The sequence below is a fragment of the Nesoenas mayeri genome, assembly GCF_963082525.1.
Source record: "Nesoenas mayeri genome assembly, contig: SCAFFOLD_112, whole genome shotgun sequence".
Lineage (NCBI taxonomy): Eukaryota > Metazoa > Chordata > Aves > Columbiformes > Columbidae > Nesoenas > Nesoenas mayeri.
The window spans coordinates 54,476-67,963 of record NW_027660041.1 but is presented as its reverse complement, the minus strand read 5'-3'; the positions used below and the strand labels follow the sequence as shown (position 1 = coordinate 67,963).

General features: G+C 66.0%; 2 protein-coding genes across 2 annotated transcripts in view; one reads left to right on the top strand and one right to left on the bottom strand.

Moving 5' to 3' along the window:
* Positions 1 to 6,940, bottom strand: part of PORCN (porcupine O-acyltransferase) — an 8,248-nt gene extending 1,308 nt beyond the window's left edge. The window contains 13 exon segments of the mRNA XM_080364391.1: positions 65 to 141; positions 993 to 1,093; positions 1,904 to 1,925; positions 1,928 to 2,028; positions 3,025 to 3,082; positions 3,085 to 3,154; positions 4,094 to 4,105; positions 4,107 to 4,253; positions 4,256 to 4,341; positions 4,777 to 4,820; positions 5,462 to 5,616; positions 5,618 to 5,655; positions 6,714 to 6,940. Coding sequence (XP_080220517.1) covers positions 65 to 141; positions 993 to 1,093; positions 1,904 to 1,925; positions 1,928 to 2,028; positions 3,025 to 3,082; positions 3,085 to 3,154; positions 4,094 to 4,105; positions 4,107 to 4,253; positions 4,256 to 4,341; positions 4,777 to 4,820; positions 5,462 to 5,616; positions 5,618 to 5,655; positions 6,714 to 6,849 — 1,047 coding nt within the window. The 5' untranslated portion in view covers positions 6,850 to 6,940.
* Positions 6,941 to 7,435: 495 nt separating this feature from the next.
* LOC308052293 (cyclin-dependent kinase 20-like) lies at positions 7,436 to 13,426 on the top strand. Its single transcript, XM_080364386.1, has 6 exons — positions 7,436 to 7,556; positions 7,725 to 7,838; positions 9,522 to 9,643; positions 9,748 to 9,810; positions 12,212 to 12,367; positions 13,284 to 13,426. Exons 1-6 carry the CDS (start codon positions 7,482 to 7,484, stop codon positions 13,321 to 13,323), a joined length of 570 nt encoding a protein of 189 aa, XP_080220512.1. The 5' UTR covers positions 7,436 to 7,481; the 3' UTR covers positions 13,324 to 13,426.
* Positions 13,427 to 13,488: the final 62 nt, after the last annotated feature.

Genomic DNA, 13,488 nt, shown 5'->3' with positions numbered 1-13,488 from the left:
GGTGTCTGGGGGGGGTTGGGGGGTCAGGGGGGTTTTGGGGGTCAGTGTTTGGGGCGCCACTCACGTGCAGGAGGGCGCTGACCGCGTACGTTCCCAGCACGGCAGTGAAGGTCCCCAAGCGCCGCGCGGTCTGGAACACGTCTGGGGACCAGTTCAACCAGTTCAACCAGCGCCCGCGTCCCCCCGTCCCAGTTCAACCAGCGCCCGTGTGCCCCCGTCCCAGTTCAACCAGCGCCCGTGTGCCCCCGTCCCAGTTCAACCGGTGCCCGTGTCCCCCCAGTTAAACCAGCGCCCGTGTGCCCCCGTCCCAGTTCAACCAGTGCCTGTGTCCCCCCAGTTAAACCAGTGCCCATGTCCCCCCGTCCCAGTTAAACCAGTGCTCGTGTCCCCCCAGTTAAACCAGTGCCCCCAGTTCAACCAGCGCCCGTGTCCCCCCAGTTAAACCAGTTCCCCTGTCCCCCCCAGTGCCCCCAGTTAAACCAGTGCCCGTGTCCCCCCAGTTAAACCAGCACCCCCAGTTAAACCAGCGCCCGTGTCCCCCCAGTTAAACCAGTGCCCATGTCCCCCCAGTTAAACCAGTGCCCCCAGTTAAACCAGCGCCCGTGTCCCCCAGTTAAACCAGCACCTCCAGTTAAACCAGCGCCCGTGTCCCCCCTGTTAAACCAGCGCCCCCAGTTAAACCAGCGCCTGTGTCCCCCCCAGTGCCCCCAGTTAAACCAGTGCCCATCTCCCCCAGTTAAACCAGCGTCCCCCAGTTAAACCAGCACCTGTGTCTCCCACAGTGCCCCTAGTTAAACCAGTGCCCCAGTTAAACCAGTGCCCATGTCCCCCCTGTTAAACCAGTGCCCCCAGTTAAACCAGTGCTCGTGTCCCCCCTAGTGCCCCCAGTTAAACCAGTGCCCATGTCCCCCCAGTTAAACCAATGCCTCCAGTTAACGCAGCACCCGTGTCCCCCGCCCCAGTGCCCGTCCCAGTGCTCCCAGTTCACGCACAGGTGTGGAGCCAGCGGGACATGGGCAGGTTCCAGTTGGTCACCACGTCGGCCATGGACCGCGGCAGCTCCACCCGCAGCGGCCGCGACACCGTCAGGTCCCTGTGGTGTCGGCACCAAACGGGGGTCACGTGGCCCATACGCCCCCTCTCCCGGACACCTGGGTCCCTCCCGGACGCCTGGGTCCCCGCTCGGACGCCTGGGTCCCCTCCTGAACTCCTGGGTCCCCTCCTGAACTCCTGGGTTCCCCCGGATGCCTGGGTCCCTCCCAGACGCCTGGGTCCTCTCCTGAACTCCTGGGTTCCCCCGGACGCCTGGGTCCCCTCCTGGACGTCTGGGTCCCCTCTTGAACTCCTGGGTCCCATCCTGAACTCCTGGGTCCCCCAGATGCCTGGGTCCCTCCCAGATGCCTGGAGTCCCTGAACTCCTGGGGTCCCCTGGATGTCTAGGTTACCCCGGATGCCTGGGTCCCTCCCAGATGCCTGGGTCCCCTCCTGAACTCCTGGGTCCCCTCCTGAACTCCTGGGTTCCCCTGGATGCCTGGGTCTCTCCCAGACACCTCGGTCCCCTCCTGAACTCCTGGGTTCCCCCGGACGCCTGGGTCCCTCCCAGATGCCTGTGTCCCCTCCCGGATGCCTGGGTCCCCTCCTGAACTCCTGGGTCCCCTCCTGAACTCCTGGGTTCCCCCGGACGCCTGGGTCCCTCCTAGATGCCTGGGGCCCCTGAACTCCTGGGGTCCCCTGAACTCCTGGGGTCCCCCGGACGCCTGGGTCCCCCCCGGATGCCTGTGTCCCCTCCCGGACGCCTGGGTCCCCTCCCGGACACCTGGGTCCACTCCCAAACTCCTGGGACCCCTGAACTCCTGGGTCCCCCCCGGACGCCTGGGTCCCCCCCGGACGCCTGGGTCCTCACCAGCGCAGGTTGCCGTGGTGCTCGGTGACCCTGACCCCGCCATGGTGGCCGTGGCCTCGGACAGAAAGGCCACAAAGTAGTTGCTGAAGTGGAAGGAGAGGGCGCTCTCGTAGGCGCGGAGCCACCTGCACACGCAGGGGCAAAATTGGGGACAAACCGTGAGATTTTGGGGTCACACGGGGGATTTTGGGGACACGGGCACGTGGAGGGGGACACCCCCACGTCTTGTGTCCCCAAAACCCTCAAACCCCCCCAAAAAAGAACCCCAGACACCCCCAAATCTCACCTGGCAAAGACGCTCCTGGCAGCCGGGGGGAGGCAGAGGGTCAGTCCTGGGGGGGGTTTGGGTGGGTTTGGGGGGTTTTGGGGTGTCCCCTCCGTGTTTGGGGTGTCTCCCCTATTGTTTGGGGTGTCCCCCCTATTGTTTGGGGTGTCCCCCCGTTTTTGGGGTGTCCCCCCCGTGTTTGAGGTGTCCCCCCTATTGTTTGGGGTGTCCCCCCCCATGTTTGGGTTGTCCCCCCTATTGTTTGGGGTGTCCCCGTGTTTGGGTGTCCCCCGTTTTTGGGGTGTCCCCCGTTTTTGGGGTGTCCCACGGATGCGGGGTTTGGGTGTCATAGAGTAGAATAGAAAGGATGGGAGGTGGGGGTGCTGAGGTTTTGGGTGAGTTTTGGGTCAGTTTGGGTGGTTTTTGGGGTCCAGGTGTTGGCTTTTGGGGTGGGAGGGTTTGGGGTGCCCCCATTTTTGGGGTGTCTCACAGACGAAAGGTTTGCATCTCATAGAACAAGAGAAGGCAGAAAAGGGAAAGCAAAACATGGGGAGTGCTGAGATTTTGGATGTGTTTTGGGATGGTTTGGGGTGGATTTTGGGTGGATTTTGGGTGTTTTTTGGGCACGGGGGGTTTTGGGGTGTCCCCCATTTTCAGGGGGTCTCACGGGCGCAGCGTTTGGGTCTCATAGAGCAGGAGAAGGCAGAAGAGGGAGAGCAAGACATGGGGAATGCTGAGATTTTGGGTATGTTTTAGGATGGTTTGGGGTGGATTTGGGGTGTTTTTTGGGCGGGATTGGGGTGTTTTTTGGGGCGCGGGGGTTTTTGGGGTGCCCCCCGGTTTTGGGGTGTCTCACCGGTGCAGGGTGTGTGTCTCGTAGAGCGGGAGGACGCAGGAGAACAGGAAGGGCGCCAGCAGGCCGAGAGCAGCAGGCAGAGCAGCGCCAGCCCCAGGCTGCGCAGCCCCTTGCGCGCCCAGGCCCAGCTCTGCCCGCACAGAAACCCCCGAATCACCCCAAAATCCGCACCCCCCCGCTGCTCACATCCCCCCCCCCAAGTCCCCCCTAAACCCCAAGTGCCCCCCGGCACCAAATCCCCACAGAACATCCCCAAACCCCCCCAAATTCCACCCAAAATTCTCCCCCAAGTTCCCCCCTAATTCCACCCAAATTCCCCCCAAACCTCCCCCCTAAACTCCCCAAATTCCCCCCAAACCCCTAATTCCACCCAAATTCCCTCCAAACTCCCCCAAGTTCCCCCCAATTCCACCCAAATTCCCCCCAAACTCCCCCAAATTCCCCCCTAATTCACCCGAATTCCCCCCAAACTCCCCCAAATTCCCCAAACCCCTAATTCCACCCAAATTCCCTCCAAACCTCCCCCAAATTCCCCCCAAACCCCTAATTCCACCCAAATTCACCCCAAACTCCCCCAAATTCCCCCAAATTCCCCCAAATTCCCCCAAACTCCCCCAAGTTCCCCCAAACCCCTAATTCCACCCAAATTCCCCCCAAACTCCCTCAAGTTCCCCCAAACTCCCCCAAGTTCCCCAATTCCACCCAAATTCCCCCCAAACTCCCCAAGTTCCCCCCTAATTCCACCCAAATTCCCAAACTCCTCCAAATTCCACCCAAATCCCCTCAAACCCCCTCCCAAAACTTCCCCAAATTCCCCCCAAACTTGCCCCCAAATCCCCCCAAAATCCCCTAATTCCCCCCAAACCCCCTAATTCCCTTCAAATCCCCCCAAAACCTCCCCCCATTCACCCCAAAACTTGCTGAGAAATACCCCCCAAACCCCCTTATTCCTCCCCCATAAACCTCCCCAAATTCCACCCCAGAATCCTCCCCAAACTCCCCCAAAATCTCCCAAACCCCCCAAAATCCCAAAACCCCCCCAAATCCCAATCCCCTCCAATTCCCGTACCAGGGGGGGCCCCGCGTGCAGCTCTCAAATAGGCCCCAAAGGGCTCCCAGGGCCCAAAGATGACGGTTCCGGGGGAGCACAGGTACCCCAAAACCTGCACCGGGGACGGGTCTCCCTCACCCGGGACCCCCCCAAATCGGGGGTGTCCCCCCCCGGCCCCGGGGACGCTCCCCCGGCCGGGGTCACGCGCCTCCGGTCAAGGTCAAAGCCGAGGGACACGGCCTTCATGGCCACCACCATCTGCGCCCCTGAAACCACGTAGGGTTACCGGGGGGGACCCCAAAATGGGGAGGGGGGGGGATCCACCCTCAAGAAGGACCCAGGCGTTCGGGGAGGGCTCAAGGTGTCTGGGGGACCCAGGAGTTCAGGAGGACCCAGGCGTCCAGGGGACCCAGGTGTTCGGGGGGGACCCAGGAGTTCGGGGGGGGACCCAGGAGTTCGAGGGGGGACCCAGGAGTTCGGGGTGGACCCAGGAGTTGAGTTCGGGAGGGACCCAGGAGTTTCAAGGGGGACCCACGCATTCGGGGGACCCAGGAGTTCGGGAGGGACCCAGGAGTTTCAGGGGGGACCCACGCATTCGGGGGACCCAGGAGTTTGGGGGACCCAGGAGTTTCAGGGGGGACCCAGGCGTCCAGGGGACCCAGGCGTCCGGGAGGGACCCAGGCGTCCGGGGGGGGTCTCACCTCTCATCTTGTGCCACGTGACGGTGTCAACCATGTGGAGCTCCCTGGGTGGGGGGGGGTGGCCAGTTTGGCCCAGTTTAGGCCAGTGACAGCCCCCCAGTTCTCCCAGTGCCTCCCAGTGCCCCCAAACTGCTCTCCCAGTCCCTCCCAGTATCACCAGTTCCCCTCCCAGTGCCCACAAACTGCTCTCCCAGTGCCTCCCAGTTGCTCCCAGTGTTCCCCAGTGCCCCCAGCATCCCTCCCAGTTCCCCCAATCCCCCTCCTAACACCCCAAATTCCCCTCCCAGTGCTTCCCAGTACCCCCAGTTCCCCTCCCAGTGCCTCCCAGTACCCCCAAACTGCTCTCCCAGTCCCTCCCAGTATCCCCAACTCCCCTCCCAGTGCCCCCAATCCCGGTCCTAAATGCCCCCAATCCCCCTCCAGTCCCTCCTAGTGCCCCCAAACTGCTCTCCCAGTGCCTCCCAGTTTGTCCCAGTGCTCCCAAACCGCTCTCCCAGTGCCTCCCAGTTTGTCCCAGTGCCCCGTATCCCATGAGCAGGTAGCAGAGCGCGGCCAGGCCGAGGCAGAGCCCGCTCACCAGTGCCTCCCAGTGCCCCCAAACTGCTCTCCCAGTGCCTCCCAGTCCCTCCCAGTGCCCCCAAACTGCTCTCCCAGTGCCTCCCAGTCTGTCCCAGTTGCCCCGTACCCCATGAGCAGGTAGCAGAGCGCGGCCAGGCCGAGGCAGAGCCCGCGCTGGGCGCGGTGGCGGCTGAGGCGCAGGGTGAGGGTGCAGAGGGCGCTGAGCAGCAGCACCCACAGCGCCTGCGCCCCGAAGAAGCGCAGCAGCGCCAGCAGCCCCCCCCAGCGCCGCGCCCAGGTCGCCGCACCCCCGCGGCAGCGCTGCAACGGACCCCAGCAACACGGGTGAACCCCCACGTCCTGGGGGAACCCCCAAACCCCTGGGGGGCTCCCAGAGCCCAGGGTGTCCCCCCAAACCCCTCGGGGACCCTCAGAGCCTTGGGTGCCCCCCAAACCCCTGGGGGATGCCCAGGATCTTGGGTGTCCTCCCAGGATCATGGGTGCCCCCTCAAACCCCTGCTGGACCCCCCCAGTTTAATGGGTGCCCCCCCCAGGATCATGGGTGCCCCCCAAACCCCTGGGAGACACCCAGAGCCCAGGGTGCCCCCCCAAACCCCTGGGGGATGCCCAGGATCATGGGTGCCCCCCAAACCCCTGGTGAACACCCCAGCTTAATGGGTGCCCCCCAAACACCTGGTGGACCTCCCAGTTTAATGGGTGCCCCCCCAGCATCATGGGTGCCCCCCCAAACCCCTGGTGAACACCCCAGCTTAATGGGTGCCCCCTCAAACCCCTGGTGGACACCCCAGTTTAATGGGTGCCCCCCCAAGATCATGGTGCCCCTCCAAACCCCTGGGTGAACCCCAGGATCATGGGTGCCCCCTCAAACCCCTGGGAGACCCCCAGAACCCAGGGTGCCCCCGTAAGCCCCTGGTGGACACCCCCAGTTTAATGGGTGCCCCCCCAAGATCATGGGTGCCCCCCCCAAACCCCTGGTGGACACCTCAGTTTAATGGGTATCCCCCCCAGGATCATGGGTGCCCCCCCAAATCCCTGGGTGAACCCCAGGATCACGGGTGCCCCCCCAACTGCCTGGGTGCACCCTCAGGATCATGGGTGCCCCCCCTAACCCCTGGTGGACACCTCAGTTTAATGGGTGCCCCCCAGGATCATGGGTGCCCCCCCAAACCCCTGGTGGACCCCCCAGTTTAATGGGTATCCCCCCCAGGATCATGGGTGCCCCCCAAACCCCTGGGTGTCCCTCCAGAGCCCAGCCTGCTCCCCAGTTTCATGAGTGTCCCCCCCAAACTCCTGCCACCTCCCCAGACTCACGGATGCCCCCCACCCTAGAGCCCCCCCATCCCCAAGGTCCCACTCACGCAGGCGGTGCAGCAGCCGCGCCCCTAGACACAGCAGCAGCAGCGGCCAGAGCTGGGCCAGGCCCTGCCGCGCCGTGGGGATCACGCACCCGGGCAGCACCTGCGCCGCGAACTCCCGCGGCGGCAGCGCCGCCATCGTGCGGCTGCCAACGGGACGCGGCTCCGGGGACCCTCCGGCACCCCAAAAACCGCCCCCGGAGCCGCCGCCTCGCCGGGCGCTGAGGAGCGGGGAGAACGGCGCCGCCGAGCCTGAGGAGAAATGGGCGGAGCCTCCGCGCCGGCCAATCACCGCACGATCTCCCAGCCCGCGCAAAACCTCCCACCAATCAGAGGGGCGGGGCGGATGACTGGCGGAGGGGGGCGGAGCCGCGCAGAGCACCCCCACCAATCAGAAGGGCGAAATGGATGATTGGCGGAGGAGGGGTGGAGCCGCGCAGAGCATCTCACCAATCAGAAGGGCGGAGCGGGTGACTGACGGAGAAGCGGAGCCGCCGTTGCTAAGGGGCGGGGTTGCGGTTGCCAGGGTGTACGGAATGCCAGGCGCAGGGGGCGGGGCGCGGTTGCTAGGCAACGTCTCCGCGTTCCTATTGGCGAGATGCGGTTGCTAGGGAACTTGGCCGCCTTCCTATTGGCGGGCCGCGGTTGCTAGGGGCGTGGCCCGGTTGCCGGGGCGCTGCGCCGTGTATTGTGGGCTCGGTCCTCCAGCGTCCCACAATCCCCCGCTCCCGTCCCGCTCCTCCCGGCCCAGTCGCACCAGTATGGCCCAGTATGGACCAGTACATCATCCTGGGCCGCATCGGGGAGGGCGCCCACGGCGTCGTGTTCAAGGCCAAGGACCGAGAGGTCGCGTTGGGCGCCGTGGGGGCGCTTTGAGGGGGGTTTGAGGCCTTGGGGGGCGGAGAGGCCTGTGAGGCCCCGGACGCCTGGGTCCCTCCCGGACGCCTGGGTCCCCCCCGGCCGCCTGGGTCCGTTTTGTGGGGGTGTGTGGGGCCATGTCCGTGTCCCCCGCAGACCGGGGAGCTGGTGGCGCTCAAGAAGGTGCCGCTGAGGCGGCCTGAGGAGGGGCTGCCCCCCCAGACCCTGCGGGAGATCAAAGCGCTGCGGCACATCCAGGAGCATCCGCATGTGAGTGAGCGGGAACCCCCCGGACGCCTGGGTCCCCTATGGGGATCCCCCCCTATACCCCCCCAACCCCCCTTAAACCCCCAAAACCTCACATGAGGACCCCCCTCCCGGACACCTGGGTCCCCAAAATCTTGGGGTGCCCCCCAAGAGACCTCAGCCCCCCCCATATAGATCTTGAGGACCCCCCCCAAACAATCCCCCAAATCCCACATGAGAACCCCCATCCCGGACGCCTGGGTCCCTCTCGGACGCCTGGGTCTCCCCCCCATATTCCTGGGTGTCCCCCCATATTTTGGAGACCCACCCCAGATCTTGGGGTCCCCACCCAAGTCTTGCCCCCCCCCAGGAGAACTCAGCCCCCCATGGACCTTGAGAACCCCCCACACCCCATATCATACCCCCCATCCCGGACGCCTGGGTTCCTCCCGGACACCTGGGTCCCCCCCCATATTTGTGGATCCCCCCATATTCCTGAGTCCCACCCTGATTTTGGGGTCCCCCCCAGGAGACCTCAGCCCCCCCTTGACCTTGAGAACCCCCCACCCCCCACATCAGACCACCCATCCCGGACGCCTGGGTCCCTCCCGAACGCCTGGGTCCCCCCCATATTCCTGCCCCCCCCACCCCCCCCCACCCGATTTTGGGATCCCCACCCAAATCTTATTCCCTCCCCCCTTGACCTTGAGAACCCCCCACCCCCCCACATCAGACCCCCCATCCCGAATGCCTGGGTCCCTCCCAGACGCCTGGGTCCCTCCTGGATGCCTGGGTCCCCCCTATTTTTGTGGGTCCCCCCCTGATGGTGGGGTCTATCCCAGGAGACCTCAGCGCCTCCTTGACCTTGAGAACCCCCCACCCCCCACATCAGACCCCCCATCCCGGACGCCTGGGTCCCTCCCGGACGCCTGGGTTCCCCCGTATTTCGGGGCCCCCCCCCTGACTTTGGGGTTCCCCCAGGTGGTCCGCCTGCGCGCGGCCTTCGCCCAGGGCCCGGCCGTGATCTTGACCTTGGATTTCCTGGTGGGGGACCTGGGGGGGGCTCCTGCGCGCCGCCCCCGCGCCCCTGCCCCCCCCCCCGCGTGCGGGCGCTGCTGGCCATGACCTTGAGGGGGGTGGGGCACTGCCACGCCCAGCGCATCCTGCACAGGGTCAGCAGGGACCCAGGAGTTCGGGAGGGACCCAGGAGTTCGGGAGGGACCCAGGAGTTCGGGGCGGGGGGTCCCAATATCGGGGGGGGGGGTCCCAAAGTGGAGCGAGGGACCCAGGAGTTCGGGGGTGAGACCCAGGAGTTTGGGAGGGACCCAGGAGTTCGGAGCCAGGGGGTGGTCCCAAAATGGAGGGAGGGACCCAGGAGTTCGGGAGGGACCCAGGAGTTCGGGGCAGGGGGGGGTCCCAAAATCAGGGGGGGTTCCCAAAATGGAGGGAGGGACCCAGGAGTTCGGGAGGGGACCCAGGAGTTCGGGGCGGGGGGTCCCAAAGTCGGGAGGGGGTCCCAAAGTGGAGGGAGGGACCCAGGAGTTCGGGGGTGGGACCCAGGAGTTCGGGAGGGACCCAGGTGTCTGGGGAGAGCTGGGAAACCCCAGTGCAAGGGGAAGCTGGGATGGGTTTGGGGGTGCAGGTGGGCACTGGGGAGGCACTGGGCGGTACTGGAAAAGGGACCCAGGCATCCGGGGGGGGTCACAGGACCTGAAACCGGCCAACCTGCTGCTGGACGGGCGGGGGCGGCTGAAGGTGGCGGATCTGGGGCTGGCGCGAGTGCTGGGACCCCCCCGGGGCCGCCCCTACAGCCACCAGGTGGCCACCAGGTACTGCCCCCCACTTCCCCCGGACGCCTGGGTCCCTCCCGGACACCTGGGTCCCTCCCGGATGCTTGGGTCCCCCTAATTAACAAAGCGGTTGGTTTAACGAGGTGGTATCGCGCTCCTGAGCTGCTCTACGGCGCCCGCGAGTACGACGAGGGAGTCGATCTGTGGTGAGTCCCCCGGACGCCTGGGTCCCCTTCCCAGTACCCACCAGTACCCTCCCAGTACACTCTCATCACCCATTTCCCTCCCCATACCCATCCCAGCTTCCCCTTGCATTGGGATCCCGGGGTCACCCACCTCCCCCCGGACGCCTGGGTCCCCCCCGGACGCCTGGGTCCCCTTCCCAGTACCTCCCAGTACCTCCCAGTGCCCATTATCCCCCCCATACCCATCCCAGCTTCCCCTTGCACTGGGATCCTGGGGTCACCCACCTCCCCCCGGACGCCTGGGTCCCCCCCGGACGCCTGGGTCCCCTTCCCAGTACTTCCCAGTACCTCCCAGTGCCCTCCCAGTGCCCATTATCCCCCCCATGCCCATCCCAGCTTCCCCTTGCACTGGGATCCCGGGGTCGCCCACCTCCCCCCGGACGCCTGGGTCCCTCCCGGACGCCTGGGTCCCCTTCCCCAGTACCTCCCAGTCCATCCCAGTATCCCCCTAGTGCCCTCCCAGTGCCCTCCCAGTGCCCATTATCCCCCCCATGCCCATCCCAGCTTCCCCTTACACTGGGATCCCGGGGTCACCCAGCTCCCCCCGGACGCCTGGGTCCCCCCCGGACGCCTGGGTCCTGTCCCAGTGCTCCCAGTGACCCCAGTTTGCAGGGCCGTGGGCTGCATCTTCGGGGAGCTGCTGAACCTGTCCCCCCTGTTCCCCGGGGACAACGACATCGAGCAGCTCTGCTGCGTCCTCAGGGCGCTCGGCACCCCCAGCGCCAGCGCATGGCCCGTGAGCGCACTGGGAGCACTGGGACGGACTGGGAGCACTGGGACGGACTGGGACGGGGCACTGGGAGCACTGGGAAGCACTGGGAGGGACTGGGAAGGGGCACTGGGAGCACTGGGAAGCACTGGGAGGGACTGGGAAGGGGCACTGGGAGGGACTGGGAAGGGGCACTGGGAGCACTGGGACGGACTGGGAGGGACTAGGGGGTGTCCTGGGGGCACTGGGAAGCACTGGGAGGGACGGGAAGGGGCACTGGGAGCACTGGGATGGACTGGGAGGGACTGGGGAATACTGGGAGGCACTGGGAGGGATGGGGAAGGGGCACTGGGAGATACTGGGATGGACTGGGGAATACTGGGATGGACTGGGAGGGGTCCTGGGGGCACTGGGAAGCACTGGGAGGGACTGGGAAGGGGCACTGGGAACACTGGGAGGGACTGGGGAATACTGGGATGGACTGGGAGGGATCCTGGGGGCACTGGAAAGCTCTGGGACGGTCTGGGAAGAGGCACTGGGATGGACTGGGAGGCACTGGGGGATACTGGGATGGACTGGGAGGGGTTCTGGGGGCACTGGGAGCACTGGGACGGACTGGGAGGGACTGGAGAATACTGGGAGGCACTGGGAGGGGTCGTGGGAGCACTGGGAAGCACTGGGACGGACTGGGACAGGGCACTGGGATGGACTGGGAAGGACTGGGGAATACTGGGAGGCACTGGGGGATACTGGGGTGGACTGGGAGGGGTCCTGGAGGCACTGGGAAGGACTGGGAGGGGGAAAAGGGTCTTGGAAGCACGGGGGGGATACTGGGAGGGACTGGGATTGGCTGGGAGGGATTGGGAGATACTGGGATGGACTGGGAGGATGAGAGGGGGCACTGATGGATACTGGGAGGAACTGGGACAGACTGGGAAGGGTCTTGGGGGCACTGGGATGGACTGGGAGGGACTGGGGTGGACTTAAGTAGACTGGAATGGACTGGGAGGGGGAAACGGGGCACTGGTGGATACTGGGGTGGACTGGGATGCACTGGGAGGGACTGGGAAGAGGTACATGGGGCTGGGTAGCACTGGTAGAGACTGGGAGATACTGGGATGGACTGGGAGGGGAAAAGGGGGCACTGGGAGATACTGGGAAGGACTGGGAAACCATTGCCACATACTGGCATGATACTGGGGTGGTACCAGAGAGCGCTTGGCGTTACTGGGAGATACTGGGAAACCATCAACACGTACTGGGGTGACACTGGGGGTTACCGGGAGATACTGGGAAACCATCAACGCGTACTGGGGTGACACTGGGGGTTACTGGGAGATACTGGGAAACCATCAACACGTACTGGGGTGACACTGGGGGTTACTGGGAGATACTGGGAAACCATCAACGCGTACTGGGGTGACACTGGGGGTTACTGGGAAACCATCAACACGTACTGGGGTGACACTAGGGGTTACTGGGAGATACTGGGGAAAGCTCAGCGCATACTGGGACAGCGCTGGGGACCGTTTGCCGGTACTGGGAGCAACTGGGAACCATTAGAGCGGGTTGCGGGCTCCCGCTGCGCCCATGGGGCGACCCCGCGGTGTTACTGGTTTGTACTGGTTTGTACTGGTTTGTACTGGTTTCCAGGAGCTGCCGACTCTTCCCGACTACCCCAAGATCCGGTTCGGGCGCCGCCCGGCGGCTCCGCTGGAGCAGCTGGTGCCCGAGGCCGGGGCGGCCGCGCGCGACCTGCTGGGCCAGCTCCTGCGCTTCAACCCGCGCCAGCGCCCGCGCGCGCCGCAGGTGGGACCCAGGCGTCCGGGGGACCCAGGCGTCCGGGGGGACCCAGGAGTTCAGGGGGAAATGGGGGTGGAGGGGACCCAGGCGTCCGGGAGGGACCCAGGTGTCTGGGGGACCCTGGACCTCCTGGGCCAGGTCCTGTGGTTCAACCTGCACCAGCGCCCGCGCGCGCCGCAGGTGGGACCCAGGCGTCCGGGGGGACCCAGGAGTTCGGGGGGAAATGGGGATGGGGGGACCCAGGCATCTGGGGGGACCCAGGAGTTCGGGGGGAAATGGGGGTGGGGGGACCCAGGCGTGCAGGAGGGACCCAGGCGTCCGGGGGGACCCAGGAGTTCGGGGGGAAATGGGGGTGGGGGGACCCAAGCATCCGGGAGGGACCCAGGCATCCAGGGGGGACCCAGGCATCCAGGGGGACCCAGGAGTTCGGGGGGAAATGGGGGTGGGGGGGACCCAGGCATCCGGGGGACCCAGGCATCCGGGAGGGACCCAGGCGTCCAGGGGGGACCCAGGCGTCCGGGGGACCCAGGAGTTTCGGGGGGAAATGGGGGTGGAGGGACCCAGGCGTCCGGGGGACCCAGGCGTCTGGGGGGGACCCAGGAGTTCGGGGGGAAATGGGGGTGGGGGGGACCCAGGCGTCCGGGGGACCCTGGACCTGCTGGGCCGGGTCCTGTGGTTCAACCTGCACCAGCGCCCATAGGTAGAGTAGGTGGGGACCCAGGTGTCCGGGGGGACCCAGGAGTTCGGGGGGAAGTGGGGGTGGAGGGACCCAGGTGTCCAGGAGAGACCCAGGCGTTCGGGAGGGGACCCAGGCGTCCGGGGGGACCCAGGCGTCCGGGGGGAAATGGGAGTGGGGGGACCCAGGTGTCCGGGAGGGACCCAGGTGTCCGGGCCCCCCCCCTAACCCCCATTTCCCCCCCAGGCTCTGCTCCACCCCTATTTCTTCGGCCCCATGGAACTGACGCCCCCCCCACCCCGTGGGGGGGTCCGGGGACCCCCCGACTTTGACCTTGACGCCCCCCTGGTGCTGGCCCTGCCCCCCCCCGAGCCCTGGACGCCTGGGTCCCCGTGAGCCCCGGACGCCTGGGTCCCCCGGACGCCTGGGTCCCCTCTGCGGAATGAGGGGG

Excerpts from the sequence above, each read along its gene's own strand:
- LOC308052293 (XM_080364386.1), top strand. The coding sequence starts at position 7,482 with ATGGACCAGTACATCATCCTGGGCCGCATCGGGGAGGGCGCCCACGGC. Across the intron at positions 7,557-7,724 it reads TCAAGGCCAAGGACCGAGAG|ACCGGGGAGCTGGTGGCGCT; the intron begins GTCGCGTTGGGC and ends TGTCCCCCGCAG. Across the intron at positions 12,368-13,283 it reads AGCGCCCGCGCGCGCCGCAG|GCTCTGCTCCACCCCTATTT; the intron begins GTGGGACCCAGG and ends TTTCCCCCCCAG.